The sequence below is a fragment of the Zychaea mexicana genome (genome assembly GCF_025766255.1).
Source record: "Zychaea mexicana strain RSA 1403 chromosome Unknown BDB00scaffold_3, whole genome shotgun sequence".
NCBI classification, from domain to species: Eukaryota; Fungi; Mucoromycota; class Mucoromycetes; order Mucorales; family Lichtheimiaceae; genus Zychaea; species Zychaea mexicana.
The window spans coordinates 36,014-62,026 of NW_026516666.1; the positions used below are offsets into that span (position 1 = coordinate 36,014).

Sequence of the window (26,013 nt, forward strand, 5' to 3'; positions counted from 1 at the left end):
CTTTTCCCACCTTTTGCGCTCTAATGATGGACGAGATGATCGCTATCGTTGGCATGTGTAATGCTCAGCGGTTCTGAAATTTTCCGTTCTAATCAGCGCCACTTTTTTGGGGAGGGAAGGGAGACAGCAAAGGTGCGCGTGCAGGGACCTTTTTAGAGTCGGGCGGGACTTTTTCGAACTCTAATTTAGCTTTAGTTATGCAATAAGCGTTAGGTACGTAGTTAAGAGCCAAGTGATATGACCGCTGTTGCGCATTGACAGGACAACGATAATGCAAGATTTCGATACTTTTAATCCTGTGTATATATACGTAGCGACATCTCGACTATATATCTTCCCCGTGTGAGGTGATAAAAGGAGGCAGATGTTATCAGGACAACAAGCGTCAGTGCAAATTCTTTTGTTCATTAATGTCGGCCCTTCTCCGAGAACACGAAATATAGAATGTCAGCAAAAAAAATCATGTGTCGCTCGTTCGAAAATCATCATGAGACATTCGCCTACATGTGGTTTCTATGGTTTGTTGTAGAAGGCTACTCTCTTTACTGCTTGTTAACTATGCGACTTGGTACCATACCAGATCATTCAAAGCTACTGTAGTCAGAAAATGCATACGACACTTAAAAATTTGTATGTATACCCCTTTCATGAGGAGCTTGTTATTAAAAGAATGAGTGGAAAGAGGGTAGTATATGATCCACTAGGTTTCAAGATATGCATCGGTATTGTATACTGAGTATGAGTACAGGGCAAGATTACTTGATAGAAGCATCATGGTACTACTGTCCATGGTTAACGGTGTATGCTCAGTACCAGCTTTGGATGTCGACTTCAACTTGTATGAAGACACGAGTGGTACAAGGCGTATCTCTCCATCTAGTAGCCGCTATGTATCTATAAAATAAAGAGAGAGAGAGAGAGAGAGAGAGAGAAGGTAGATTACTCCTGCTACTAGCAACTCTAATATGAAAATGTATGTTTGTATACCCAATGCATAATAAACGCCGTTTGTTATGTTGTGTAAACAAAGCTGTTTTCTTTGTAGTGTTTCAAGGCACTTTATGTTACCAAGTATATTCATTGCAATCATGCGTGTGGATGGGTGCCGTATCGCAAAAGTATAATTATAGAAGGAATCATGTCGGTGCCACACTGGGTCACTTGACCGATTGTCAAAATTTCACAAATTGCATATTACTGTTATATGTGCAACAAACAAACAAAGACGCTATAAACAAACACGTCGCTTTCTTTCTTTTCCCACCAGAACATCCAACCACATTGCAGCAGTAAAGTAATTTAGAGTTGCAAAGTATGCTTTTCTTTAATAATGATATATACCTAAAAAAGAGAGAGAGACAGAGAAAAAAGAAGAATAGAAAAAGGAACGCAAAGGTTAGGTAGTGCGGGTGTTTGTTTGGACAAAGAAAAATAATGTAGAGGGAGATAGTACGAAGCAAGAGAGAGAGAGTGAGAGCGAGAGTGAGAGTGGGAGAAAAGTAATGGCGTGCAAATAAGAGGAAATTGTTGCAATATAGCGACCGAGAGAGAGAGAGAGAGAGAGGGAGGTTGCGTGAAGATAGACAGTTTGAGGAGGGACGGGAGGAGGACAAAGATCGAGAAGAACGTTGTCTTTTGGTTACTCTAGCTTCGTTTCAACAAGGTCAAGACGGTAGCAGCTTCGACAGCATCAACACCTGCAGAGTACTTGTCGAGCATCATCGAATCATGTATGGATGTGGAAGAGTTGGGAGATGAAGAGAAGGATTCAAGCGGGCTAAAGGTAGTGTCATCGAGTGATTGCGAGTAAGAGGAAAGACTGCTGGCGTGTTGTGGTTCCCAAGATGAGGCAGCACCACCACCAATACTCCGTGGAATGGATGGACTTGCTGTGGTATAGTGGACAACACCAGTCATCAGATCGTCGTCCTCCGATTCCGCCATGATGATAGCTGATGATGATGATGATGATGGCGGTGGCGGCCGTTGTTGTTGTTGTTTATTCCGTTGTTCTTTTGCCTTGCTTCGCTTCTTGGTTGTCGTCTTTCGTTTTCGCTCATTATTACTACTACTGCTCTTATTAGATGAACTCCGTCGCCTTGACGAAGAGGTTGTTGTGGAAGGAACTGTTGATGATGGTGTTGATGCTGATGCTGAAGAAGATGATGCTAGTGGCCCCGAATCGTTTCCGCACAAGATTTTGCCATGTTTCCATTTGACTCCACATGCATTACAGAGTGTACCTGCACCCTGCGGTCCTCGACGCCACATGGGTGTCGATTTTGATCCACAATACAAACATTTTTTCAGTGATGAAGAGTTATTGCTGTTGGTATTTCGTTTTGATGAACTTGTGGTGGTGGTAGTAGGTGTTGCAGCAGCAGTAGTAGTAGTAGTAGTGGCGGGAACGGTGGTGCTGTTGTGGTTGTTGTTGTTGTTGTTGTTGGCGGTAGTAGTAGTAGCAGAAGAAGAAAGGGTCGTTGAAGATGCGGGGGGCGAATCCCGTGCAGATGAGGATGACTTGCTGTGCGGCGACGTCATGCAGAAATCCGTGTCCTGATAATCATCATCAACGTCTTCATCTTCATAATCTATCCATTAACAAGGGATGATCAGCGTTACATGCTACTTTGTATGATTGAACAAAGACAAAGAAAATCTTTAGCCGCTGCGGCTATATACCTTCGTCACTGCTCCATGGGAGTGGCCGTTTGTCATACATATCCTCCTCTTCCGATTGGATTTCTGTTTTAGTCAGCGCCATTGGAATGGTAGCGGCTTCTTCTTTTTTCTCGCATGTTAATCGTTCAGTATGTAACCGCATCTATTGTATGCCGAAAACGAATAATCTCGGTTAAATCAAGTGAAAGAGGGGTGTGCCGGTTGGAAAAGCAAGAGAAAGGTTGGAGGAAAAGGGGTGGGTCGGGTGGATTAGAGAAAAGCCATCATGTTCTCTTTTGGATGATAATACTTTACCAGTTCCATGGTACGCTGGCATACAGTCTCAAACCCAGATACGCTTTGTTTCATAGCAATGTACATATCCCTGGATACCCCGGATAACTGCATATTTAATACATGGCAATCGGGTTTCCACAACAACAATCCCGGATCCGTTAGTCGACGTTGCGAAGAGCGACGTGAGGAGAATAAGGACGCCGATGCCGATGATGTCGTTGAAAAGTGGTCCGAGGAGGAGCAGACGGCTGCAAATTCTTCCAGTTTGGATGGATAACTATTGTTACATGTACATGAACACAAACACATGGAATGCAAGGTGGATGATTCGGATGATTTGGGAAGATGATAGGATACGAGGACCTATGATTAGAGATATGTGTTTTAGTTGGATGTCCCTGCCTTTGCCTCTGCACTCTTGACCATTCATATCCGATCAAACGTAACCTTATCATAAAAACCAACTTTCAAAAAAAGAAGCTTTATACCTCAAATGGAGAAGCCTGATTCACAGCCTCTACGACCGCATCCCGAGGAAACAAAAAGTACTCTCGATCCGGCGACGGATCCACTGACGCAGGCGTATCCAAGCAAAAGACCACATCATAACGGATCACGCGTCGCCGCTTTCTCTTTTTCGGCGGCAACGCCATGGGCGAAGAGCGACCCAAAAAAATTTCGGCCGTCGAGAGCGAGAGCAACGCATCCACACAACTATCCGGGTCATTGTTACTGTCGGAGGACTCTTGAAGAGGCGACGATCGTTTCGACGATGAGGACGCGATCTCTGAAATTTCCGACTCGGTGATCTCGTAAAAGGATGCCATATTGGGGAGGAACATTGATCCGATCTTGAGCGATGCGACACCAAGAAAACGAGACTGGATCCGATGGGTCCACCCACTGCCATCGGGACACACCGAATCATGATTGAGATTGACCGGCAGTGTGTACTGAAGAAATGCCTCGGCTATCCAACCAAGGTTGTGGGACGACGACGACATGGTGCTCTTGTTGCTGTTGTCGCTATATAGTTGTAGTATATGCGTTTTCATGGTATGTATGTATGTGTGTGTGTGTATATATGCATGTTTTATGTGCAAGAGTATAGAGAGAGCATCATATAAGAACGGTTACATTTCCACAAAGTGTTTATACGGGATCTGGCTCTCTCTCGCTCTCCTTCTCTCTTTCCTAATCTCAAGAACAAGAACTTTACCCATTGCTTCCCGATATCATTTCGCTGTTGGCTCGGGGTCTTGCTAATGATGCCATGTCAAAAAGACAACAAGTTGAAAAGGACGGGAAAAAAAGTGATGTCTGACGGGGAAGGAGGTTGGAGGAAGATTAGGGAAGGAGGGAAAAAGAGAGAGAGTGAGACAGAATAGTAGGTTGCGATGGGGACTGTATAAACACTCTGTGTATGTGTGAGAGTAAACTGGTACACAATAAGAAGTATATACGAGAGAGTGTGTGCAGATCTGGTTTTTTGACTGAAAGACGAAAAAAGCAGTAAGACTAGTACAATGCCAAAAGGGTTATTGTTAAGTAAATAAGGCGTAGATAGCAAGGTTACAAAAGCAATAATAACGTATACAAAGTAGACCGAAATGGGGCTCGGGAGAGATGGCGATCGGGTTGGATAGATGAGGGAAAAGGAAGAACAAGAAGCCTCTTCTTTGATTAGCCGAAAGATTCCTGTACAGTCGCCGAACCTTGGCACTTTGCGGTGATTATTTTTGGCCTACAACCCAACCTCTTTTACTACGCACAACCTAGCTTTCTCTCTCTCTCTCTCTCTCTCTCTCTCTCTCTCTTACTCAACCTATCTTTCCCACTTTGATCTTTTAAACAACTCTTTACGTTGGATGACTATGGGAGGATAAGACTGTATTGCACTCGGAAGCAGCATGCCTTCTGTTCTTGTCTGACGCAACTGTTATTTCTATTGTATGCAACCTTTTTATTTTTGTGTGCCCCAACCCCGTTTTCTTTGCATTTACAACATAGCCTACTAGCTGCTACATAATAATAAACCCGGGCTTTCAGGCTTGAAGAACGAGCAGCTACTACTACCATACTTTGTAACGATCTGTTTGAGCAAAATACAATAGTGCGTTTAAATGACAAGAGCCCCCCTAGCTTTTTGCATGTTAGCATTTTTTCTTCGATCGTATGATTGGCTAACCTTTGCAAATACTATATCACTGATTTGCCCTACCGCTATTAACAATAAGACTACAAATGGCTAAAGTTTGACTCCCTATAGCTCCAGAGTCTGCCACTGTCTTCCAAATAGCCCTTTCTTTTTGGCATATCATCCGAAATATATCCTCAAGATTTCAACAAGTGTCAGCTCATTCGTCATACGAGACTCGATGCTTGGGTGGTGCTGTTATGCACATATACCCTTTCACATGTACTACATACGCGATGCCATTGGCCGTGCGCACAATCCGATACCGTCAACAGATAGAAAGTAGTAGCATCAGGCTATGGACATGCATTAATAATGACATTGAAAAACAAAAGCGTGTTGCTCTGAGCGCACGTTATCATCACTTTCTACGGTCTGCTGTCAGTTGGAGAGTGAGAAAAAAAAAGCAAGGATTATCCTGGATCGGTCAGCAGATACTCTGACGTCGACATTGTGCCACCATTACGCCTATATAAACAAGCAAGATGCCGCACAGAAAAAAAAAAACTGGCTAAATCATGTATCAAGAAGCAAAATAGGTCTTAATCGTGATAAGATGTTAACATCCTCATTCCGTAACCCAAAGTGCACAGTGCTACTGTAATGCCGCTTCGCTTTTTTAAAAGCGGAAACAACGCTTGTTTCTAACAGACCTGGGGGTTACTGGGCAAATTTCCCATATCACATGACAGTTACTCAAAAGTAAAATGTCAACTTTTTCTTTCTTTTTACACAAATGTAGCTCTACGTTACAGCAATTATCGAGTATGCTAGAGTCTCTCAAGTAAATGCATACATCAGAAGCTTATTATTACGTAAACAAAATGCCCTGGTCCAGGTCCGTCCGTTACTTCTTTGTCGCCGACTAAAAAAAAAGGTGGCCTTTTGTGTCTGCTTCTGCCATCAACTTGTTCAAGAGTAGCGTCTGATAAGTTAGTGCGGCCATCAAACATCACTGAAAGATGCGTTAATGACGGCAAGAAGTCCAGTAGCATTGGCAGCGAGATATCGCAAGTGTGAAATGAAATCGTCAAAGCAGTTAGCGTATGCGAGAAATATCTGATGAATCCTGGCAGTAACGTGCTACTGTCGAAAATAGGTTGTAATTGTTTGCTATGCACATGGTTGCTGATGTCTTATTTTTTTTTATTGAAAACAAAGAAAAAGCTTTAGTATATCTTTTGCGCATAAGCAGTAATAAGTACTACCGAATACGCGATCCTCTTAACGCAAAAAAAAAGAGTATAGTTTTACTTCACCAAGGAAGCGAATGCTGTATCTTCGCCAAGCAAGTCGTTCCAGTACTTTATACGTGGCTTGAGATCTGATGTATACTGATTCGACTTGTTGTCCCAAACATTGAAGCATCGCGTCGCTCCTTTTGTTCCATGCATCAGGCGAGATTCCCACCAGTGTCCACAGGGCTGTCTGGTAAGTGGGGATCGCGTATAACCAGCGGCGACATACTTTCACACATTCGACACAGCCCGCTGTCCGATAAACGAGAAGATGTACTGAATGATTCGGGAGGCAAAATCGAGATCAAATCAGTCATATTACGTGTATGTGAAAGGGGACGCGCGAAAAGAAATTTGGCACGAGGCTTTTAATCGAACAAAGCCTGTATAACATAATCCGGACTCGTGAAATAATATGTCCGACAAAGGAAAAGCAAGTCGAACCAGGTAGCTCACCTGAATTTTATTTGGAAAAGGGGGACCCTGAAGATTGATCTATTGTAACCACCAGTAACTTCGTTAAATCTATGCTATCATAGCGATACGCAGATACACATTAGAACAGGCTCTTTCTAAAACCATCGACTTCTCGATACGAAGGAAAAGGCTTCAATCAATACTCGGGTTTATTGTTTGCGAGCCGCAAAAGTCATATATAAGTAACGAATCGCTTGGCCTGGAAAACACAGCATCCCTGTGTGTGTGGGTGCGTGCATGTTTTGGTAGAGCAACTATATCATATCTTTAACAGGTCCCCCTGATATCTTTGGTGAGCGATCATCACTTTCAAATAGGTGACGCATACCTTGAAAATATGTAACGAAGTAAAGTTAAATAAGAAAAGGAAGAGAGAAGTGAAGGTGTAAGGGGAGGGAAAGAGCTGTTACAAGAATCACGCTTTAAAAGCAGGCACATCGGAAAGATCAGTGCAAGCTTTTCGATCCAGGTAAAACCCAAAATGATAAGAAAATTGTGTTGTGATAAGCTACGTGCAGGAAGAGTGAGAGAGACGAACAGCTGAAAAAAAAACATTCCAATTTTTTACAGATCTGACAATTATACAGGTCTGCTGGCGTATGCTCTGGCGTTGCCTCTTATAAAATAACCGACCATATCCTCGATAACAATTTTTTTCTTGACAATTGCTTTGGCAATTTAGGCGAACACAGAAAGTGAAAAAGAGTGCCAAAGCATTGTGATCGTGTTACTTTCGGCTACGATACAGAGCCACTGTCACTGTTCCCCGCTTTGTTTAGCACGGAGCTGTGAATGGATGGAGGGGGGAGTAATTAGCTTTTTGTTCGCGAAAAAAGAAAAAGGAACTTGTCGTGCACATAAAAAAAAGGCGAAGCAAAAAGCGGTAAAACGTTTATGCGGAAAGTGCGAAAAAGAAAAATATATTTTTTTTATTTGTTTATCATTTTCTTATTTGTGTGTAATAAATAATAATAAAAAAGTTCGTTTCAATTATCCCAACATATACCGTTGGCATCACATGCACCCGAAGGTTCACGATCGGCTGCCGGAGTATATGACCACATTCCCACTGGTATATATTGCAAATTTTCTTCAGGGCGCGGACCACTGAATCTGCCGATCATCAGAAGAATTATGACAATAGCCAGCACAAGCAATGACCCGATCATGGCACAGAGCAGTGCATCTGTACTACAGACCAAAGCTGTACCAAAACGAACTGAAGAGAAGAGAAAAAAGAAAGGCGAAATTGCTCGCTTTATATAGACATTTTTCTCGTTCGGGACTTCAAATCCCCGTGAATTCTCATTGGCCCAGATAACGGGTTGCGTATCAACTTGTGGGCTGCCTACTATGGCATAACAAAAGATACAGCACCAAAGGAAATGAAAGGAGGAGTGGTACCTGATGGTCAAGTAGACAAGCGTGCTTCGGCGGTAGTGGTACGTGTCTCTCACCATGCGGAGCTGTACCCTCCGATGGTATCGGCGCTTGTTTGTGAGTGGGGCCGTGCACGGCACCGTGTCGAGCAAAAACAAAGACACGAATGTGAATGAGCATGTAGATTCACGGAAGAAATGCTTTTCTGTGAGCAATAAAATGGCAATATAGAATTGTCCGACAAGGTAAACAACTTAACAGATTCTACGGCATCAGTTGCTTAGTAAATATCAAGGACACGATCCTCCCAGCAGCCAGTTTCCATTTCACCCAACAAGATAAACAGTATAAAGCGTAGTCCACAGACGATTCCATTTTGCTAGTATCTTTTGACTGCATGTGCGGTGTGCGGGAATAGATACAACACACACTTGACTCCAACGCTGCAGTGTATCAAAGATCGTTATCTTTTATTGTGAAGCGTGCTTGTCTACTGTTGCTTTATAATTTTCGCCATCCGCCAACAGTTCTCTGAACTACGCCGTGTAACCTCCCTCCATCCATTCCGAATTCATACTCTATCCAAGTATGTATGTGCTGCCGCAGATAAGCTGTCCGCTCATGGTAAGTATACGCTGCCGCTAGTGAAGTTGACTCATCCTTCATTAATTTTCATTGCTGCTGATAAAGTTAATCGGTTCGTTTGTTTTTGTGCGATTCTACGTTCTTTTGAGCAGCGTTCAAGATCCATTGGGACGATCAGGAGAATAACATTATAAACGACGACTTCCTACTGTACATCTTTTGACCCTTTTGCGCGTAATTCGTTGCTCCATTGATCACCTTGTTGACTCGCCATTCCTTTGTGCATTTTGAGTACCAAGTAAATTGGCCAAGCGACGCGTAACAACAATGCGCTTTCACTCTACGGAGTTTTCATTTCAAGGGAAAGCTGTTGGCAACGTTCGAAGTTTGACACACGCATCACTTTGTCACTATTAAAAAAGAAAGATCCGTGTTGCGCTCTTCCTGAGCTCCTCGTTCCTAGACTACCTTTGCTTCCTGCTGATTTACGTCAGTTGTGCTTGTCACAAGTGTGGGTTGATTCAGTCATGGTTGCCTTTTGCATATTACTTTTCAATAATTCGTTTGCATCTCTTTTTTTCTTTCTTTGAGAGTAAGGAAGACTGAACTAGCTTTTGCTCTCTATGTTGCTATTGCCAGGATGACTTTAGCTATATAATCTAGACATCATTATGAATGCTGTTGTCTATTCGTTACCGCATCTGCAGGGTATTACAATGCTATGCAATCCATTGAGCGGGTTGGGATCCAGGAAGCTCCAGTCTTTGATCGGATCCTGTTATACAAAGTACCGCATGCAAATGAATTATTAACATAGATATGGACGTGCATGGTTCACATGCTGCGATATTAAACTTACTAGGGTGATGTTTATATCTTGGTTGACAGCACACAGTAGCAGTCCAGCGTCTTGTATTAGGCTTGCCTTTTCTCTGGCGTTTTGAGCTTGCTATCGTATTGTTGTTCGTTTGGTAAGCATCAAGCTTAAGACACTTGCTTCCTTTACTGAACAATTGCTCATGAGTTTGTTATAGAGTTAAAATAGACAAAGTACTGTAGTAGTTAGAATTTGCCCAGAAAATAGTGAGGAACACTTTCTGGGAACCGCTATATTTCAAGATGCTCTTGATCCCGTATATATCCTAGCATGATAATGTTCCCGCTGCTTACCATAAATCTTGACCTTTGTCAGTAAACTTGACTCCAATAAGTCCTCTGCGTAGTATAACTCTCAAAGCGGTTCGAGTATAGTTGCAGCAGCACGTTGGGCCAATGAAATCCAAGTACCGGGCACTGCCCGACATTAACAGGAACGCGCGTATGCACATACATACAGCATACAGACTGCTTTTTTTGGTCATAAAGGGAGAGGGGAGGAGGCGACGATGGTCTTTCTATTCAACAACGGAAGAAAGAATATTCTCACTTCATTTTTTTTTCTCTCTTCTGTCACAGGAACTATATCATATAGAGTGCGAGGTGATCCCTTTTGTGACGAAAAGAGGTACACAAGCATTTCTGATATATAAGGAATGCATAGGGTAACCAAAAAAAATTAGTCTGTGCTTTCGCTCAGTTTTATACTTTTGCAAACCACTGCCACAGCCATACCTTACCACCACCGCTTCCGTTTACCAGAGTCCTCTCCGTCCTCTTTTGATTTTATTTTACCTTAAACGCTCCTAATAGCTCCTATTTTACGCCTTTCTAATTGATCCTTCTGGCCAAATTGAATCTAGTCATCTTGACGAGCGTTACATGACAACGGCACCGACGACACAGACGACTACAGCCACGGAACAAGCGCCTGTCCAAGACGACGACAACGACAACGACGACCACTCCGTTAGTTTTTCGTCACATGTGAGAAACACAATTCGTCTTTTTCTTTCCCCTTGCAAGCCAAAGTTTGCGTATTTTCACAGACAACGACGACAACGAGAACGAGAACGAACAGCAACAAGAAAAACAACAACAGCAGCGCCTTTCTGCAGCGAGAACAGCAACTGCGCGTGGCATTCATAATGCGTATCTATTCCTTACTACACCCATATCACCGTCGGTAGTAACTACAGCAACAACAACAACAGCAACAGTAGCAACAGCCACAGCAGTAGCAGCAGGATCCGACAAAGAACGTTCGTTTAACAAAGCGTATTCAACAGCACCACCAACACCGAAACTACTCACTCCCACCACTGCTGATGTAATCCAGCAACAGCAGCACCACCAGCATCTATTTGACCGGGCGGCCATTGTCGGTGTTACTCTGTTTTAGATGTCTTTTCGAAATGTTGACAACGGTTCCTTTTCTACTTACAAATTTCATGGAACATGGCCAGCTGCTCTACGGTAAGTAAAAAAAGGTTATTACGGAGCTGTTGTACCCTTCCTTTCCCCCCAAGCACACATGCGTGCACAGCACATTGAGGGAGGGCCTGTAGGACATCATTAAGCATGCTATAACTCTAACAATTATACAGTGCCTTACTTCTTACGAAGTTGGGTGCTCCTGCTGCGAATCAAAAGTGCCATGAAAATCAAAGGCAATTTGCAAATGACAGGTGCGTTTCTAAAACAAAACAGGTGGTTGGAACACATAACATTAAATTTTTCAGAAGCATAGCTTTATTCGCTTATACTCATTAGCTCAATTTCCGATACCCTGATAAACTATTTTGCAGTAGACATAATGTAAGAACCCCGTGGGTAAGCTGCTATGTGGTGGTATACAGTCATAGACAAATGAAAAGTGCTACACCAAGATGATCGAGAGTAGACGATAAAAAACTTGATATACTAAAGCATTATTGTATGGGCTTACTGTGAGTATATGACTACTGAATACTCAGAAATGTCAAAAAAGAAGCTGCAAGATCATGTTATTGTTGAGTGCCAGGCGCATGGTGCTACATATCGATCGGCCCGGGGGGTCCCTGCCTGTACGACTTTGTTGTACGATAATCTTGAAAAATGTGTGCCATGTAGCTTTATGGTGACGATACTGTATCACCTGTAGCTCGATGATAACGACTCTTTCTTTCAAAAGCCTTTGTTTCTTTCTCTCGTTGCGATCATCATCAATGCACCTTAAAAATTTATGACCACTGCAAGCAGCTGCAGCATTCTAGAAAAAGTTTTTGGGCCAAAGAACAGCATAGATCATTGTTTTTATTAAGCGCGAGCTTCTGATATATGGTACATACACGGCTTCTTTGCTCATTGCAGCCTTCAGTTAATGTACTACTGTATATTCAGTGCAGAAATAAATATGTTGTCAGTATAACTTTCCTCAGCTGGATTTCGGAAGAGTATTTATGCGAGGATTTTTCCAGCCAATCAGCGTTTTTCTTCGTTTTCACGGCTTAGCAATGGTGTACAGGAGTTCTCAGCGACCACAATGATCCGTACAAGATGTTGCTGGCTCATAGCATAAACAGTAGAGTCCAATATACAGCTTATGGTAGTATCGAATTCTGATTTGAGGTCTCGCCTTGTTTTCTGCTCGCTTCTGACGCTTATTAACGCTCACTGGTTACATTATAATGATTATTACTCAGGCGATACATCATGGCTTATAAACGATATGTAACAAACATACGAAAAAGTGCTGCTGCTCCTCTCTTTAAACTGTCTGTAAAATGTGAAATCATTAAGTAGATAATCATCTTCTACCATTTATCTAACAAATAGTTGCTCAAAAGTCATGGATCGGCACCCTACTTGCATCGCAAGTTGACAAAAAAAGCGAATGTTATCCCACATGTTGCACTGCGGCACAACCCACTGACTGTTTAATAAACTGTTGGATAAAGGATATATGATGCCGTTGCGATGGACTATTCCTTCTATTGAGATCTCATGGTGCGATATAAAAGGAGATGAAGCCTAAGAACCGGACACATGTGGGGTATATGGCGGCTAATGATTTGTTTGCGGCAAATGTCACAAGTTACACTACTCCTTGTGAAGCCAACATCTACTGTAGGACAAAGATCAAGTTCTTCGGCTAAAGATAAACTGTGTCTCAAGGCACGTTTTATGTGGCGCTGATATAATATTGTCACAGTCTTGAAGTATCATCTATAAGAAGGAAAGTCAAGAATATCATCTTTGTGCATTTATGCCATAAACTGCTATCTACCATCGGTCGTCACACTATCAGAAAAAGATGAGGTTCTCAAGAAAATAAACATGCAGCCAGTTATTGAAACTTCTACTAGTCTGTGTACACATCTCAATGACACATCTTTAGCTATTGATTTTATTTGACGTGTTGAGGATGCGCAAGTTCAAGTTCCTTAAAATGATAGTCAAAATCTATCACATGTCGAAACGCATGCAGCCGGCTCGCGGAACAATGCATATACTCACATACAGACCGCATTTTTCATGCTCGACGAGAATCAATTACGGTTGCATATCTGTCATTTTCAAACTGTGCTAAGCTACCGTCATCTTTTTATGAACTTAGAGAGTCAGCGCATATTCACATTTTTTTGACTTCCAAAAGCACCATCAGCAGCAACAGCAATACTACTAGGCAGGTGTAGAAAATATAGCTCTTTAGGATTTTTCTTTACAAGTTAAGAAAAAATAAATCAGAAAGAGAGAGAACGTTTCTTGCATTTCTCAAAGTTCCCTAGATTCTTTCATCGTTACTTACCGAGATTAGATAATTTCGCACTATTCGTTTTCTTCTGATTTGGATAATGGTGAGTTATAGAGCGTGTGAGATATACCACATCCCTCCTGAGAGACAAATTGTGGCTTCGTGATTCGTATTTCTATTTCAAAACACTACTACACTGTTCCTATGATCCATCAACATTAATAGTAACTAAGATCTACTCGGTACGTGCAAGTACATACATGTTCGACGCAATAAACTTTTTGCAGTGTTAAACCGAACTTTTTGGTGATGCGCCCTTTTTCAACACACGCAACCCATCGTTTGTACCACCTCCATACAGAACAATGAATGTCCAAATATATTCCACGTGTCGTTGTATATACTTGATTAGGCTGTTCATCCACTTGCAAGTGGCTTACCCTTGCCTGCGTACAAAAGAAAAAAAAATCTGTTTATACAATATGAACAATGATCAGCGTAGGTTATTACGCCATCATGCACATCACACCTGATTACCCTGGCCTACGCGATGCACTGCAGACTAAAAGAAGAAAACGATATCTTCACTTATCCTTTGGGCGCGTTCACTGGACCTTGTCAAAATAGCGGGATTTTTTTCATATATGTTGTTTCACCCCAATCCAGCAAAGAAATGAAGAATAAAATGGAATAAAGTTTACAGGGAGAAAAGGCAACGGTAAGTCGAAGTTTGGATCTATCTTTACCCCTACTTGTTGTCAACGGCTTAGAATTCTATATGTTGTGCGCGATGTTTCAACAGTGATAATTGTAGCAGAAGGTTTTCTTGGTAATAGGCGGGAAAAGAAGAGAAACGCAGCAAAGATGGTCGTCACATGGACAGAGCGTCTTGTAGCCAAGTATCAGGATTACCCCTTCAAAAGAAACTTTTTTTTAACATATCCAATAAAAATAAAAAATGATCTCGTTTCGGAATGAAACATGGGGCTAAACGATCGAGGGACTCGGAGACGGTGGAGATGTGTACATGCGCTATGACCTGCGTAAACTGATTGGCGCGAATCAAATAAGCACGTTGTCAACATCGCGCCCACAAATTCGTTTAACTGTTTTCGTAAATTGTCATACAACCTTTGGTACACATACGCGCTTGCACCTTTTCCTTACGTCTTACTACTTAAACTCTTTCTACTGTAGTTTTTATATTGTTATTGTAGATGCAGCATTACGTGCATCAACCGTACCATCGGCACCCAGACCCTCTTGATCAGCTTTATCAACAACAACGAAGCATAGTGAATAAACCCGATGGGACAATATCGAGCAGGTATGTTATTGTTTTTGCTCTTTTTCTTCCTTTTCTCTTCATTCTCCTCGACTTCCCTTTTCACCTTTTTCTCTTCCTTTATTCACTGTTTTGGTTCTAAAGTGACTCTACTTCTATGACACTATCACCGTCTCCCTATGCACGGAAAGCGACATCAAGGGCAGTATCGATAACCTCAACATCGTCATCCTCTAAATCATCCGCTGCTTCTGCTGGTCCGTTTCATCCTCATAGCAGTAGTAGCAGTAGACAACAGTACTCTCACGCCGCGCCAATCATATCATCATCGCGATCTCAAGGAAACTATTCGCCGTCACTCTCGGCGATCTATCAGAAACCACATCATACAACGCCCATCAGCTCATCGTCCGACCTTGCCTCTGTGGTATCCAATTCCAGCGATGCCATAAGCGAGCTCACCACTAGCGCTGCAGCACATCGATCCAACTCGCTACCCGAAATGTCATCAGTGTCGTCTCATCAGCTTCCTCATCAACATGAGACCTCTTCTACTCGACCGTATCTAGCACAGCGTCAACAATACACACAATTGCTATATGCTGGAGACGTTGTTTTGCACGAAAACCCTGACACGAACAAACTGCAGCTGCTGCCAATGAGGAAAAGCAAAAAGGTGTTCCTGGTACTAACGGATACGTGCCTACTGCATTTCAAATCAGCCGCTAAAGCTCATTTAGCAGGCATCGAAATCTCGTTCAACACATCAGCTTCCAAAGATCGGCAGCAACAACAACAATATCCAGCTATCAGAAGCGCAGGAAAAGGTGCCTTGGTGGTGGCATCTCTCAGTGATGTGTATGCAGTCCATATTGTCAATACGATTGCTGAAAGTTACACCTTTCGAATTGATTTTACCGCAGACGATGACACGAAACGTGCTACCGCTGTTGTGGGGCAAGTTTCGACAGCCACCGAGCTTCGACAATGGATCATGTCGCTCCGCAAAGCAACACGTACCCTGGGTCAGCACGTCAGCAACGCTACGATGCAGCGATGTCTCTCTCCCTCAGAACGATATGCAACAATTGATCGTATCAGAAAGCACAACGATGTGCAAGAAGACATGGCCATGTTCAAGGTTGTGTACAAAGAAAAGCGGCGGCAAAGTACAAACGACTTGGTGCCCAAAGATGCCTTTGTCACTGTCATTTTTGCCATTGGCAAATACAGCTTTTATCTGCTGCCATCGTCATCATCTTCGGGAGGTATGCTTACGCCAACAATCAAAGAAACCTCTGGAAGAAGTGGTAAATCAAGCAGTAGCAGAAAAACTGCAGCTGTCATTATTGCATCGTCCTCATTATCGTTTTTGGAGCGCGATCGATACGGTTTGCTCGCCATCAGCGAAATCGAATACGATGATCAAAAAGATGACACATTCCGATTATTGGTGCGACAAGTCAACAAGCCTTTGCTTCAGATTGCGTTGGTGTCAAATTCATGCGAAGTTATCATTCAGAGACTGCGACAGGCCATGGACTCCTTAGCGCCAATCCGAACCACCTACACCTTGCGTCTGCCAGATCATCTGATGAACTCGGCTGTCGTAGCGCTGTCCAGTGCCTCATCATACTATCATCAGGCGGTCATTGTCAAGGCGGCCAACCATGACGATCCAGGGTATGATGAGCAGTTTCTGCAGTTTGAACTCTTGTTGCATGCGCATTGTGCGGCGTTAAACTTGAACAAGTCCCGGTTTTTTTATGATGTGTCCGGTCCGTTGGATGCCAAAAAGTTGCTTCTATTGCCACCGAACGCAGTGAGTCAGTCGGCTGATACTTACTCAAAGCATGAGCTGGTGGCCTTACTTCGATGCCTTTGGCATAATGTAAGCTTGACGTCTATTTTTTTCGCTATTGTAAAGAAATATCACAGAGCTGACAATATTCATTCTGACATATTGATAGCCGTTTTTCAAAGAAATCGTTTTCGCCAATCATTCGCTCGAAGAACTGGATTCGTGGGCAGCAAACAATCAGGACGGATGGGCGATGCATCCGCGTGATATCTCAGCGAAATCATCCAACAGTGTACTTGCAAACGAACTGTATGCCCTCTTTGTGGACACTCCATTGCTTGCCAAAATTGATTTGACAAATTGTCGGGTTGGATACAGCAACGCGGCCAGCAAGATATCGTCACTCGCATCCATTGGCACTGCACTACAGCAAAACGGACGACTCAATCAGATATGCATTGGCAAAAATCAAATGTCAGCATCGGATATTCAGGAGCTTGTCAATGGTTTGCATGCCAGCAAAGGTCTAACCCATTTGGACATCCATGACATGAGCTTGCACGCACGACAAATTGAGCAAATCTTGTCCACATTGCTCAGTTACAGTCCAGAACGGTTAACGTATCTGGATGTTTCGTACGGAGCACGATCGCCGAGCGTATCTCCTGGCCTGATCGAAGCCATTCTCGAGCGATGTACACAGCTTCAAGTATTACGGCTTAAAGGACATCATGACTTGCAGTTTGGTGAGCTCATATTCAAATGTCAGCCGACCTTGGTCGAGCTGGATATGAGCCAGATGCAGCATACGAATGACGACATTTTGCAATTGACGCAATGGATACAGTCTTCGTCCTTCAGCAGCAGCAGTAGTAGTAGTAGTGGTAGTGGTAGTGGTAGCACCAGTACCAGCAGTACCAGCAGCAAGAAGATTGCTACGCATGTACTCAGGCTGGACGACTGTGGACTACATGGTGGTCACTTGGGAATTCTCATGAAGGCGATCCATCCAAGTGGCAATGTGCACCTGAGTTTCAATGGCAATCCAGTTTTGAAGGACGTCGTCCATTTACCCAAACTCTTTCCGGTGTTTATGCACAGCACGCGTGGTCCTACATCGTTGGCGCTTGGCCGAATTGAATGGGAGGAGAATTCGCTGCGCGAACTGTTTGACTGTCTCCAAGATAACCAAGTTCTGACCTGTCTGGATCTGGCCGAGAGTGGATTCGTATTGGGCACAGAAGATTTGTCTCATGATACGGTGCGGGTATTGACTCGCTTGTTTGAGCGCAACACCATGCTCAAGGAGCTGACGTTCCGATCGAGCGCACCATTGCTTGGAAAGGCCATAACACAAGCCCTACATGGACTGAAGAGTAACCGGTCTTTGGAGCGATTGGATTTGACGGGACTGGGGCTGGGCGATGCCGGCATTCAGGCATTAGCGAATGTTTTACAACATAATCGGACCTTACAAGCGCTTGAAATAGATAGCAACTGGGTAAGGCATAGTGACTAAACCTTTTTTTTAAATACTGTATGATCTTATAGCTTGATAACACTTGTATTTGGATAAAATATAGACGACAATACGAGGATTCCGAGATCTAACAACTGCTATTCCAAAGTCTGGGCTGATCGAGCTGTCACGGCCGTACAAAGATCTGCGATACCAACTACAAACACTGCGAGAAACGATTGCGGGTTTGATCCAAAGCGAAAATGAAATGCAATGGTTCATTATCCACTCGACACAGGCTAGCGAAACACGACGCACACGAGCGCAGCTGCAAATGCAAAACCAGACACGACGGTCCGCCGAAGCGAGCTACAGCAAGATAACAGGGGTAGTCAACAAGATGATGCAGGTCGTAGAAGAAAACCACAAGCAATATCAAGTAGAACAGCGACACATTCGTGCCATGCGGCTACAAGCGGAATATGCTGCCGAAGAATTGGCAATTGCTCAGCTGCGACTTCAGTCCGATACGTCCATGGCAAGCCATCATGTCGGCTCGCGGTATACATACTCATCCATCGATAGCGGTGCTACTGGGAACATTAGTAGTCGGTCGGCGTCCGTGAGTACGATAGGGCAGGGATCTGCTGTTTCTGCAGGACAATCAACGACAGCAGGATATCATATCACACAGTCTCCATTGCCCTCACCACCACCTCCCTGGACAAGTTCATCGTCGCCACCATTACCAGCATTTTCTTCTTCAACGTCTACTTCAACAACGCGACATCAACATCATCACCATGATAGTGGCATGTCAATTCAACTTACACCGGCTGAATATCAATATAATACATACCCTTTAACACCAGCATCAACGAGAAGAAGCAGTACACCAGAAGAGTACATTGGACATTACGAAGAAGCTGTTTCCTCTGACATTGCTCCACCGGCTGCTCCTGCTGCAGCTTCTACTATTGTCCTTGCATCTTCATCTCTATCAACACCTACAACATCTGCTGCACCACCTCGACGAACAAGCAATGCAACTACTGCAAGGCGCGTAACACGCCGACGACATGCGACAGAACCCACTGTCAACGAAAACTATGATCATCCTGGATTTGTTGATGACTTTCGCATTATTGTGAGGCAGGAGCTCGGTAGTATCGCAAGACATCAACATCAACAGCACCCGTACTAGTACCTCTGTTGATACGTAACTATTTCTTTTTCTTTTTCTTGTTCCTCTCTTACAACTCTACTTGAAAACGCCCAGTTTTGCATTCCTTTCTTCTCTTCTGTATTATTTGTACTACATACACAAGCCCATCGCTACCTATCCTCCTTCTCCTCTAATATTATATATGACTCTCCAGCAGCAAAATACAACTCACTCCCTCAACACAGCAACTACATGACGATGATGATGATAACTATTTTTATATATACTACAATTTCAATGTACTTCAATTCAATAATATAGCCGATACTTCATTTCTTCCCATCGTGGGGACGATAGCTATAGTAAATAGCATTTATCAATACTTGTCAGTAGTAGGCTCTTATCCTTAGTACGACATTAATATGTATGGGTTGTCTTTTACCTTTTCAATGATACAACTTTCGCTGCCAAAAGCCTGTAGTTGTTGTTGTTGTTTCTCTTTAGACATCATGGCTTGCCAGAGTTCCTCTCTTCGCTTATTTTCTCGAGAAAGCAAGTATCCCGTTAAACCAGAGACAAGGCCCGTTAGGATGGCGCATATCAAATTGAACCCGTTCCCAAAATCTGCAAAAGAAGCAATATTGATATAGTATGATGCAATGTTGTCATCAACAGTTAATACAACGAACGGCTCCTTTTGTTAAACCCCCCCCATCCCTCAGCGAATTAGAATTATATATTACTTACAATAATGAGGGGCGTTCGTGGAAGGATACAGATATGAAGCAATCACGCCACCTGAATTACCAATCATGACGACTAACGCAACTGCAACAGCGCGCACAGATAAGTCTGGAAAGTTGACAGCTGACCAGCCAACGACAGCAGGGCCTTGTAATCCCAGTCCTGCCGGTATAACGAACAATGACCCATAAAGTGCTATAGACATGTTACAGAAAAAATGATACCAACAGGTTCGTTAGATATTAAAGAATTCCTATAATGGCCAAAATTTACAGATCCCTGCTCATGTTGGTGTACATATTACCCCATCGTTGTTGTAATACGAGCATCATTGTATACCCAACCGTGAGAATAAGAGCGCTTGCAACGAGCAATTTTGCTCGACAGTTATCGTATCGATCAATCAAGTAGCCGCTGAAAAGTACCACGGTGACCGCGATAATGTTTGGAGGAGCGGCCAACAGTTGAGAGGTTAATACCGAAAAGCCAAATCCTTATGTATCAAATATAACAAGAATATGACCGGGAGGCAGGTTAGGTTATATGTATTCTGCAGAGTTAGTCTGCAAAAGCCATATGCTACTAGATAACAGTAGCAGAGCAGCAGAAAAGAATATCTTCTTACCGTCAATAATTACCGGAGAGAATATTGAAAAGCTTGAGAAATTGACAACATGCAGCATATACACCAAGGCAAACAACCACATTTTCCAATCCGTGAATGCCTTGTACAGAGCAACCCATTGACCTGTTGTCGTTTTCTTTCCATCACAACTAGTGCCACCACTATGAAGACGGCCATCCTGCTCTTTCTTCTCCGTATCTCTATTCTCTTCTTCGGGCAGTGATGATGATGCGGTACTGTCCATGAGCTGCTGAGCCTGCATACGACAATGCTGTAATTGCTTTTGGGCAGGTGTCAACCACTTGACCTCGTCAACGTTATCGAATAGCAAAAGATAGGATACCACACTCAGGGCAATGGTGGGCACGCCTTCTAAGATGAATAGGTACTGCCATCCATGCATGTTGTTGCGACCTTCTAAGAAGGATGTCCCGTATGCGAGGGGTCCTGATAAAATGCCTGACATCGCAGACATGCACAGCAAGATTGAGATCCGTATGCCTAGTTCTCGGGCTTGATAGACGCGAGACATTTGATACAAAATACCGGGAATATATCCACTTTCGGCGATGCTACACAGTACAGAACGGATGTAAGCTCATGGTTCTTTCCAAAAGTCTCGCGTGCGAAAACCGGAATTTTGCTTTGTAGTGTTGATATAGTATTACCCTAGCAGTAAACGAGCAGCCAGCAGACCACCAAAGCTGGTAACGAATCCCATTACAAGTGTGATAACTGCACATAGTGTTGCAACATAATGTAAGTTAGCGAGAAGCTGATTCAGTAAAATGTTTTTGTTACATATTTTCAAAGGTGTCCAGGTTCAATACCTCCCCAGCATAGCATGATACTCGACAGCCATATCGTTGCACTGGTCTGTTTTAGGATCATGTTGGAAGGTACTTCAAATAAAATCTAATGGTATGAATACATATGTTATCAGTCCCTGTTTCTCTATACACGTCATATATGGTACCATCGTTCTTTACAGATAATGAATCGCATATTTGTCTGCTTCCATACATAGGTAATGTAAAATGCTGAAATTGCGGTGCTCAACTGTGTTGCTGATAACTACGTATGAACGATGAAATTATTGTAAGTCAATGAAATAGCCATGTCATAAAGAACGATAGGAATTCCAATCCATCCGTATGATTCCCTATTTTTAGAGGATGTATCTACATTGAGATCTTCTTCGATACCAGCCAGACTATTATTAATTCATTGTATGAGGGAAGAAAATGAATGTATGTGAGTTTATTCTGTTATTGAATGATGTTTACACAAAAAGAAAATACACTTTACCTTGCATTGCCAATATTGGCTCTATCGAGATAATCAGTAAAATAAAACACGCAAAACAATGGCATCAAATGCCTGTCCAGAGCTCGAACGATCTTTTTTTCTTCTTCTTCTGTCGTGGTTGTCGCATTATTAGTTTGATCTTTCATGATGATTATACTGCTATCAACCGCTCCTTGTTGTCCTTGTTCTTCTTCTTGTTCTTCATCTAGTTCCTCGACCACCGATGGCGTTGTGAAAGCCCTCGTCTTTCTCAAAGGATGATGTTGTTCTAAATGCATTATCAGGATATGTAGGTAATCGACAAAAGAGCAAGTGATAATACAACAGAAAAAAAGAGAGATAAAAAGAAGCATAAAGCCTAGAACAATAAATAGAGCCTTTTGCGTTGCTGATGGTGGTAGGTAGTATTCTTTTCAATATGTCGACACTCCCTATATCTAACCAGAGCCTAGGCAAACTTGTAAAGTCGACATAGGCTGTACTTCTTTTTACTCCTTTAGAGCGATCTATTGGAATACCGGAAATTCGATAATTTCAAACATGACCAGAGTCGCAACATACAGTAAATGGCTTTAACTTTGAGTTCCTGACGCACTCACTCATTTCCTTGTTTCTTCTCCCAAAAAAAAACAAACAAAAGAAAGAGGGACTCACTATGCAAGCTTTGTTTAATAATTTTTTTATGTGAGAAAAAGAGAGGGAAAAAATGAAAGTGAAAAATTTCTTTGATTTTTGCTGTACTATGTATACTTTTAATGTCCATGACCACCGTGAGGATCCTCGCCCTTGGGCTCTGGTGCAACTAAAAAGAATTAACAACAGAATGCGATTAGGACCCTTCTTTAGCACACCACAATTGAGAAACAAACCATCCTTCATAGTAGCGTAGTATCTTACCCTTAATCATATCATCGATTCGCAGAATAGCAATAGCAGCTTCGGTAGCGCTCTTCAAAGACTTGATCTTGGACATGGCTGGTTCCAATACACCGGCGCTCAAGTTATCACGGATACCACCATTGATCAACTCCAAGCCATAGTACTTGAGTGCACGCTTGCGTTCATCAGCACCCTCGTTCAACGCAGCGTTATGGTATGCGCGCAACTTGGAAACCAACTCGGTCGAGTCCTTGGCAGCGTTAACAGCCAAAGTCTTGGGGATTGCCAACAAAGCATTTGCATATTCGGCAATGGCAAGCTGTTCACGCGAGCCCACGCTCGTGGCAAAGTTCTCAAGGTATATGCTCAATGCCGACTCGACAGCACCACCACCAGGCACAACACTGTTGCTCTCCAAGGTTCGCTTGACAACGCACAACGAATCGTGCAAGGCACGCTCCATTTCGTCCAACATGAAGTCGTTGGCACCGCGCAGAATGATCGAGGACGAGTTTTGGATCTTGGTTCCCTTGACGAGGATACATTCGTCGTCAGAGATGCGTTCTTGTACAACTTCATCGGCTTGACCCAAGTACGATGCTTCAAAGGTTTCTTCGCCGTCCAAGTTGGCCAAAGTAGATATGAAGGTGGCTATAAGATTACATACCAGCAGACCATTGTGTTAGTATACACATGCTGCACATGCTCTTTATATCTTCAACCCGTTCCTCTTATTTACAACAAAGAGAAAAAATACTTTACCTCCAGTGGCACGGGCAATACGCTTCAAATCCTCCTTCTTACAGCGACGCACAGCCATGGCACCAGCCTCGACAAATAATTTTAAGCACAAGTCATCGATACCCTTTGTAGTCATAATGACATTGGCGCCAGTGGCGAGGATCTTTTGAATGCGTTCGGTAGTGATTTCGATTTCGCGCTTTCGGATATCTTCAAGCTTGTCTGGATCATCGACGACAATGTTGACACCCAAATGCATACGGGCCTTTTGCAAGTTCATATCGAGACAGGCAATCTTGGCGTTTTGAATGTGGGTCTTCATGGCTTGAGAAGCGACGGTGCAGTTCATGGCATAGCCGCGCACAAACATGGATTCACGGCCAGACTTGCCGTGGGCCTTCAGAATGTTGACTGCCTTGACAGGGTATTTGGTCTCGCCACGGACGTTGGTAGTCTTGACAGCCAACATGGATTCGACAGCCAAGTTGGCGAAGAAATCAGAGTCACTATATGAATTCAAAGAAGGAAAAACACACATTATTTAGTATTATTGAAAAAAAAGATCGCATTCTCCCCTTCATCTTTCTTTTTCCAATCCCACCCATATCTAGGTTCAGTTGTGACCCTTCAAGAAATATAAAATAGGATAACTTACGAGCCAATGATCTTACTGCTCATGGAAGTCTTGGCTGCGTTGACCAAACATTCTTTACCCAACGTATCGACCTTGACGGCCATCTGATCCGCAATAAACTTACATGCCACCTTGGATGCGAGACGGTAACCGGTAATAATAGTAGTAGGGTGAATCTTGTTCTTGACCAATTCGTTGGCACGCTTCAACAGTTCAGCAGCAATCACGACGACTGAAGTAGTACCATCGCCCACTTCACGATCTTGCTGTTGTGCCAATTCAACCAAAACTTTGCCGGCAGGATGTTCGACTTCCAGAAGTTGCAAAATAGTAGCACCATCATTGCTGATTGTGACATCCTATAATATTTTTTTTGGAAATGAAAAACAGGAATGTACGTCAGATTGATTTTCGTCTTTATAATCTAAAAGTGTGAAATTTATGTGTGTTGCATCTTACACCAATCTCATCGACAAGCATCTTGTCCAAACCGACAGGGCCCAATGAGCTCTTTACAATGTTGGCAATAGATGCGGCGGCAAGAACTATATATGCATACGTGTATATGTATCGTGATGAGAATATGTTCCTGTCACTTCTTTTTTTTTCTCGGTGCGTATACGCGCGAGACGAGAAACATAGAAACATCCAATTCAAAATTTACCGTTGCTTGCGCGAACATCTTGACCAGTAGTACGTTCGCCACCGAGAAAGAGCGATGCGTTCTTTTCGCGCTGGATCATGGTTATATAAAAAGGGGATGTAAGAAAAAAAAGTGATCAAATGTCAAAAGATGAGCTATTACCACGCGCGTCCCCTTCACTTTAGAAGTAACAGGTTGCTCCTCCGCCACCGTCTCCGCTCACATGGCACATTCTTTTCTCGTGCTACACACGCACACTTGGATTACTCTGCTTCTCCCTCTTTCTCCCCTTCAATTTCAAACCAATAAGCCACTTGAGTGGTCGTTGGATAACTCTTCTCTTCCATTTATTGATACAGTAGTATATATCAGCTCTTTCGCTGATACGTTTTGTGATGCTGTGGACGTAGTGAAGGTGATGAACCTCTCATAATGTACTGGCGAGACCACAATATACATAATCGACGCAATAAGTCTGAACAATTTGGCTGAGCTTATGACCCACCTAATGAAAAATTAAAATTCCAACTTGCTGTACTTTGGAAAAACGACCACATCAACTGGTTTTTATAACTTTAAAACTAATCACACTGAACGAACGCGTCAGAGAATTGATCTTTCAGTGATGGCTTGATTGACTTCATTATCGTCACTATTGACGGTAGCGCAATTGCAATAGTAATTACGCAAAATCAGAGATATACCTTTTTAACGCATGATATTAATGTAATCAAGTGTCACATTGAGAGACAGGAGCTTAGGTTGGTCCCTCAACAACCATGACATACAACTAAACTTATATAGAGTCTTTTTGTCCCAAGAAAAAATATTAGCGTAGTATGCCTCAAATTGCTACATACTCTTTCTTTCGAGCAGTGTTACAATTGTAAATTGAGCGCAGTGGCTGCATATTGATTTAGCCTCTCAACTTTGATGCATCACCATAATCCTTCGTCGGGTATCATTATCCTCCTTACTGGGAGGATAATACTTTCAATAATTTTGGCTTACATGCTACAGCGCACAACGTGATGCACTTGACCAGTACTGTACTCATCTTCATTTTACGAATATCGTATGTCTCTAACGATCGTATTTACTACGAAATATGTCACATTAAATCTTTGAGTGGTCATTCTATATCGAAAATGTTTCTATTTATTTATGAGCTTATGCTATGTTGGTTTTATCCCTATTATGTTGTCTACGTTTCAAAAACTGCTTCTAAGTGTATGTGCGGACTGAGAGAAAAGAATTAATACAAAAAGAAACCAAAGCTTGT

The 26,013-nt window shown here is 42.8% G+C and overlaps 8 protein-coding genes across 8 annotated transcripts; 4 read left to right on the top strand and 4 right to left on the bottom strand.

Annotated features, from left to right (window-relative positions):
- The first annotated feature begins 102 nt into the window (after positions 1–102).
- Positions 103–987, top strand: BDB00DRAFT_796836 (uncharacterized protein). Its single transcript, XM_053121500.1, has 2 exons — positions 103–630; positions 749–987. Exons 1-2 carry the CDS (start codon positions 516–518, stop codon positions 898–900), a joined length of 267 nt encoding a protein of 88 aa, XP_052985096.1. The 5' UTR covers positions 103–515; the 3' UTR covers positions 901–987.
- A 657-nt stretch (positions 988–1,644) lies between these two features.
- Positions 1,645–4,233, bottom strand: BDB00DRAFT_866909 (uncharacterized protein; the record flags this gene model as incomplete). The annotated part of the gene is made up of 5 exons (XM_053126283.1): positions 1,645–2,591; positions 2,683–2,824; positions 2,977–3,321; positions 3,447–3,984; positions 4,178–4,233. 5 exons carry the CDS (start codon positions 4,231–4,233, stop codon positions 1,645–1,647), a joined length of 2,028 nt encoding a protein of 675 aa, XP_052985097.1.
- A 534-nt stretch (positions 4,234–4,767) lies between these two features.
- On the top strand, positions 4,768–5,516 carry BDB00DRAFT_796843 (uncharacterized protein). Its single transcript, XM_053121501.1, has 3 exons — positions 4,768–4,908; positions 4,977–5,110; positions 5,228–5,516. Exons 2-3 carry the CDS (start codon positions 5,082–5,084, stop codon positions 5,439–5,441), a joined length of 243 nt encoding a protein of 80 aa, XP_052985098.1. The 5' UTR covers positions 4,768–4,908; positions 4,977–5,081; the 3' UTR covers positions 5,442–5,516.
- A 1,114-nt stretch (positions 5,517–6,630) lies between these two features.
- On the bottom strand, positions 6,631–7,545 carry BDB00DRAFT_321612 (uncharacterized protein). The gene is made up of 4 exons (XM_053116931.1): positions 7,199–7,545; positions 7,014–7,087; positions 6,850–6,923; positions 6,631–6,669 (listed from the first exon to the last, which is right to left on the bottom strand). The coding sequence occupies exons 1-3, from the start codon at positions 7,423–7,425 to the stop codon at positions 6,919–6,921; spliced, it is 306 nt and encodes a 101-aa protein (XP_052985099.1). The 5' UTR covers positions 7,426–7,545; the 3' UTR covers positions 6,631–6,669; positions 6,850–6,918.
- A 2,606-nt stretch (positions 7,546–10,151) lies between these two features.
- On the top strand, positions 10,152–11,148 carry BDB00DRAFT_796857 (uncharacterized protein). Its single transcript, XM_053121502.1, has 3 exons — positions 10,152–10,172; positions 10,327–10,714; positions 10,761–11,148. The coding sequence occupies exons 2-3, from the start codon at positions 10,594–10,596 to the stop codon at positions 11,111–11,113; spliced, it is 474 nt and encodes a 157-aa protein (XP_052985100.1). The 5' UTR covers positions 10,152–10,172; positions 10,327–10,593; the 3' UTR covers positions 11,114–11,148.
- Positions 11,149–14,889: 3,741 nt separating this feature from the next.
- Positions 14,890–19,196, top strand: BDB00DRAFT_924655 (uncharacterized protein; the record flags this gene model as incomplete). Its single annotated transcript, XM_053128783.1, has 3 exons — positions 14,890–16,623; positions 16,703–18,034; positions 18,117–19,196. The coding sequence occupies 3 exons, from the start codon at positions 14,890–14,892 to the stop codon at positions 19,194–19,196; spliced, it is 4,146 nt and encodes a 1,381-aa protein (XP_052985101.1).
- BDB00DRAFT_944159 (major facilitator superfamily domain-containing protein) lies at positions 19,032–21,980 on the bottom strand (the record flags this gene model as incomplete). The annotated part of the gene is made up of 10 exons (XM_053129484.1): positions 19,032–19,514; positions 19,600–19,781; positions 19,905–20,096; positions 20,206–20,394; positions 20,527–21,098; positions 21,195–21,261; positions 21,357–21,441; positions 21,550–21,600; positions 21,712–21,739; positions 21,835–21,980. 10 exons carry the CDS (start codon positions 21,978–21,980, stop codon positions 19,467–19,469), a joined length of 1,560 nt encoding a protein of 519 aa, XP_052985102.1. The 3' UTR covers positions 19,032–19,466.
- Positions 21,981–22,401: 421 nt separating this feature from the next.
- Positions 22,402–24,886, bottom strand: BDB00DRAFT_967855 (T-complex protein 1 subunit alpha). Its single transcript, XM_053129817.1, has 6 exons — positions 24,753–24,886; positions 24,548–24,633; positions 24,110–24,447; positions 23,476–23,960; positions 22,732–23,364; positions 22,402–22,636 (listed from the first exon to the last, which is right to left on the bottom strand). Exons 1-6 carry the CDS (start codon positions 24,829–24,831, stop codon positions 22,587–22,589), a joined length of 1,671 nt encoding a protein of 556 aa, XP_052985103.1. The 5' UTR covers positions 24,832–24,886; the 3' UTR covers positions 22,402–22,586.
- Between the last annotated feature and the right edge of the window lie 1,127 nt (positions 24,887–26,013).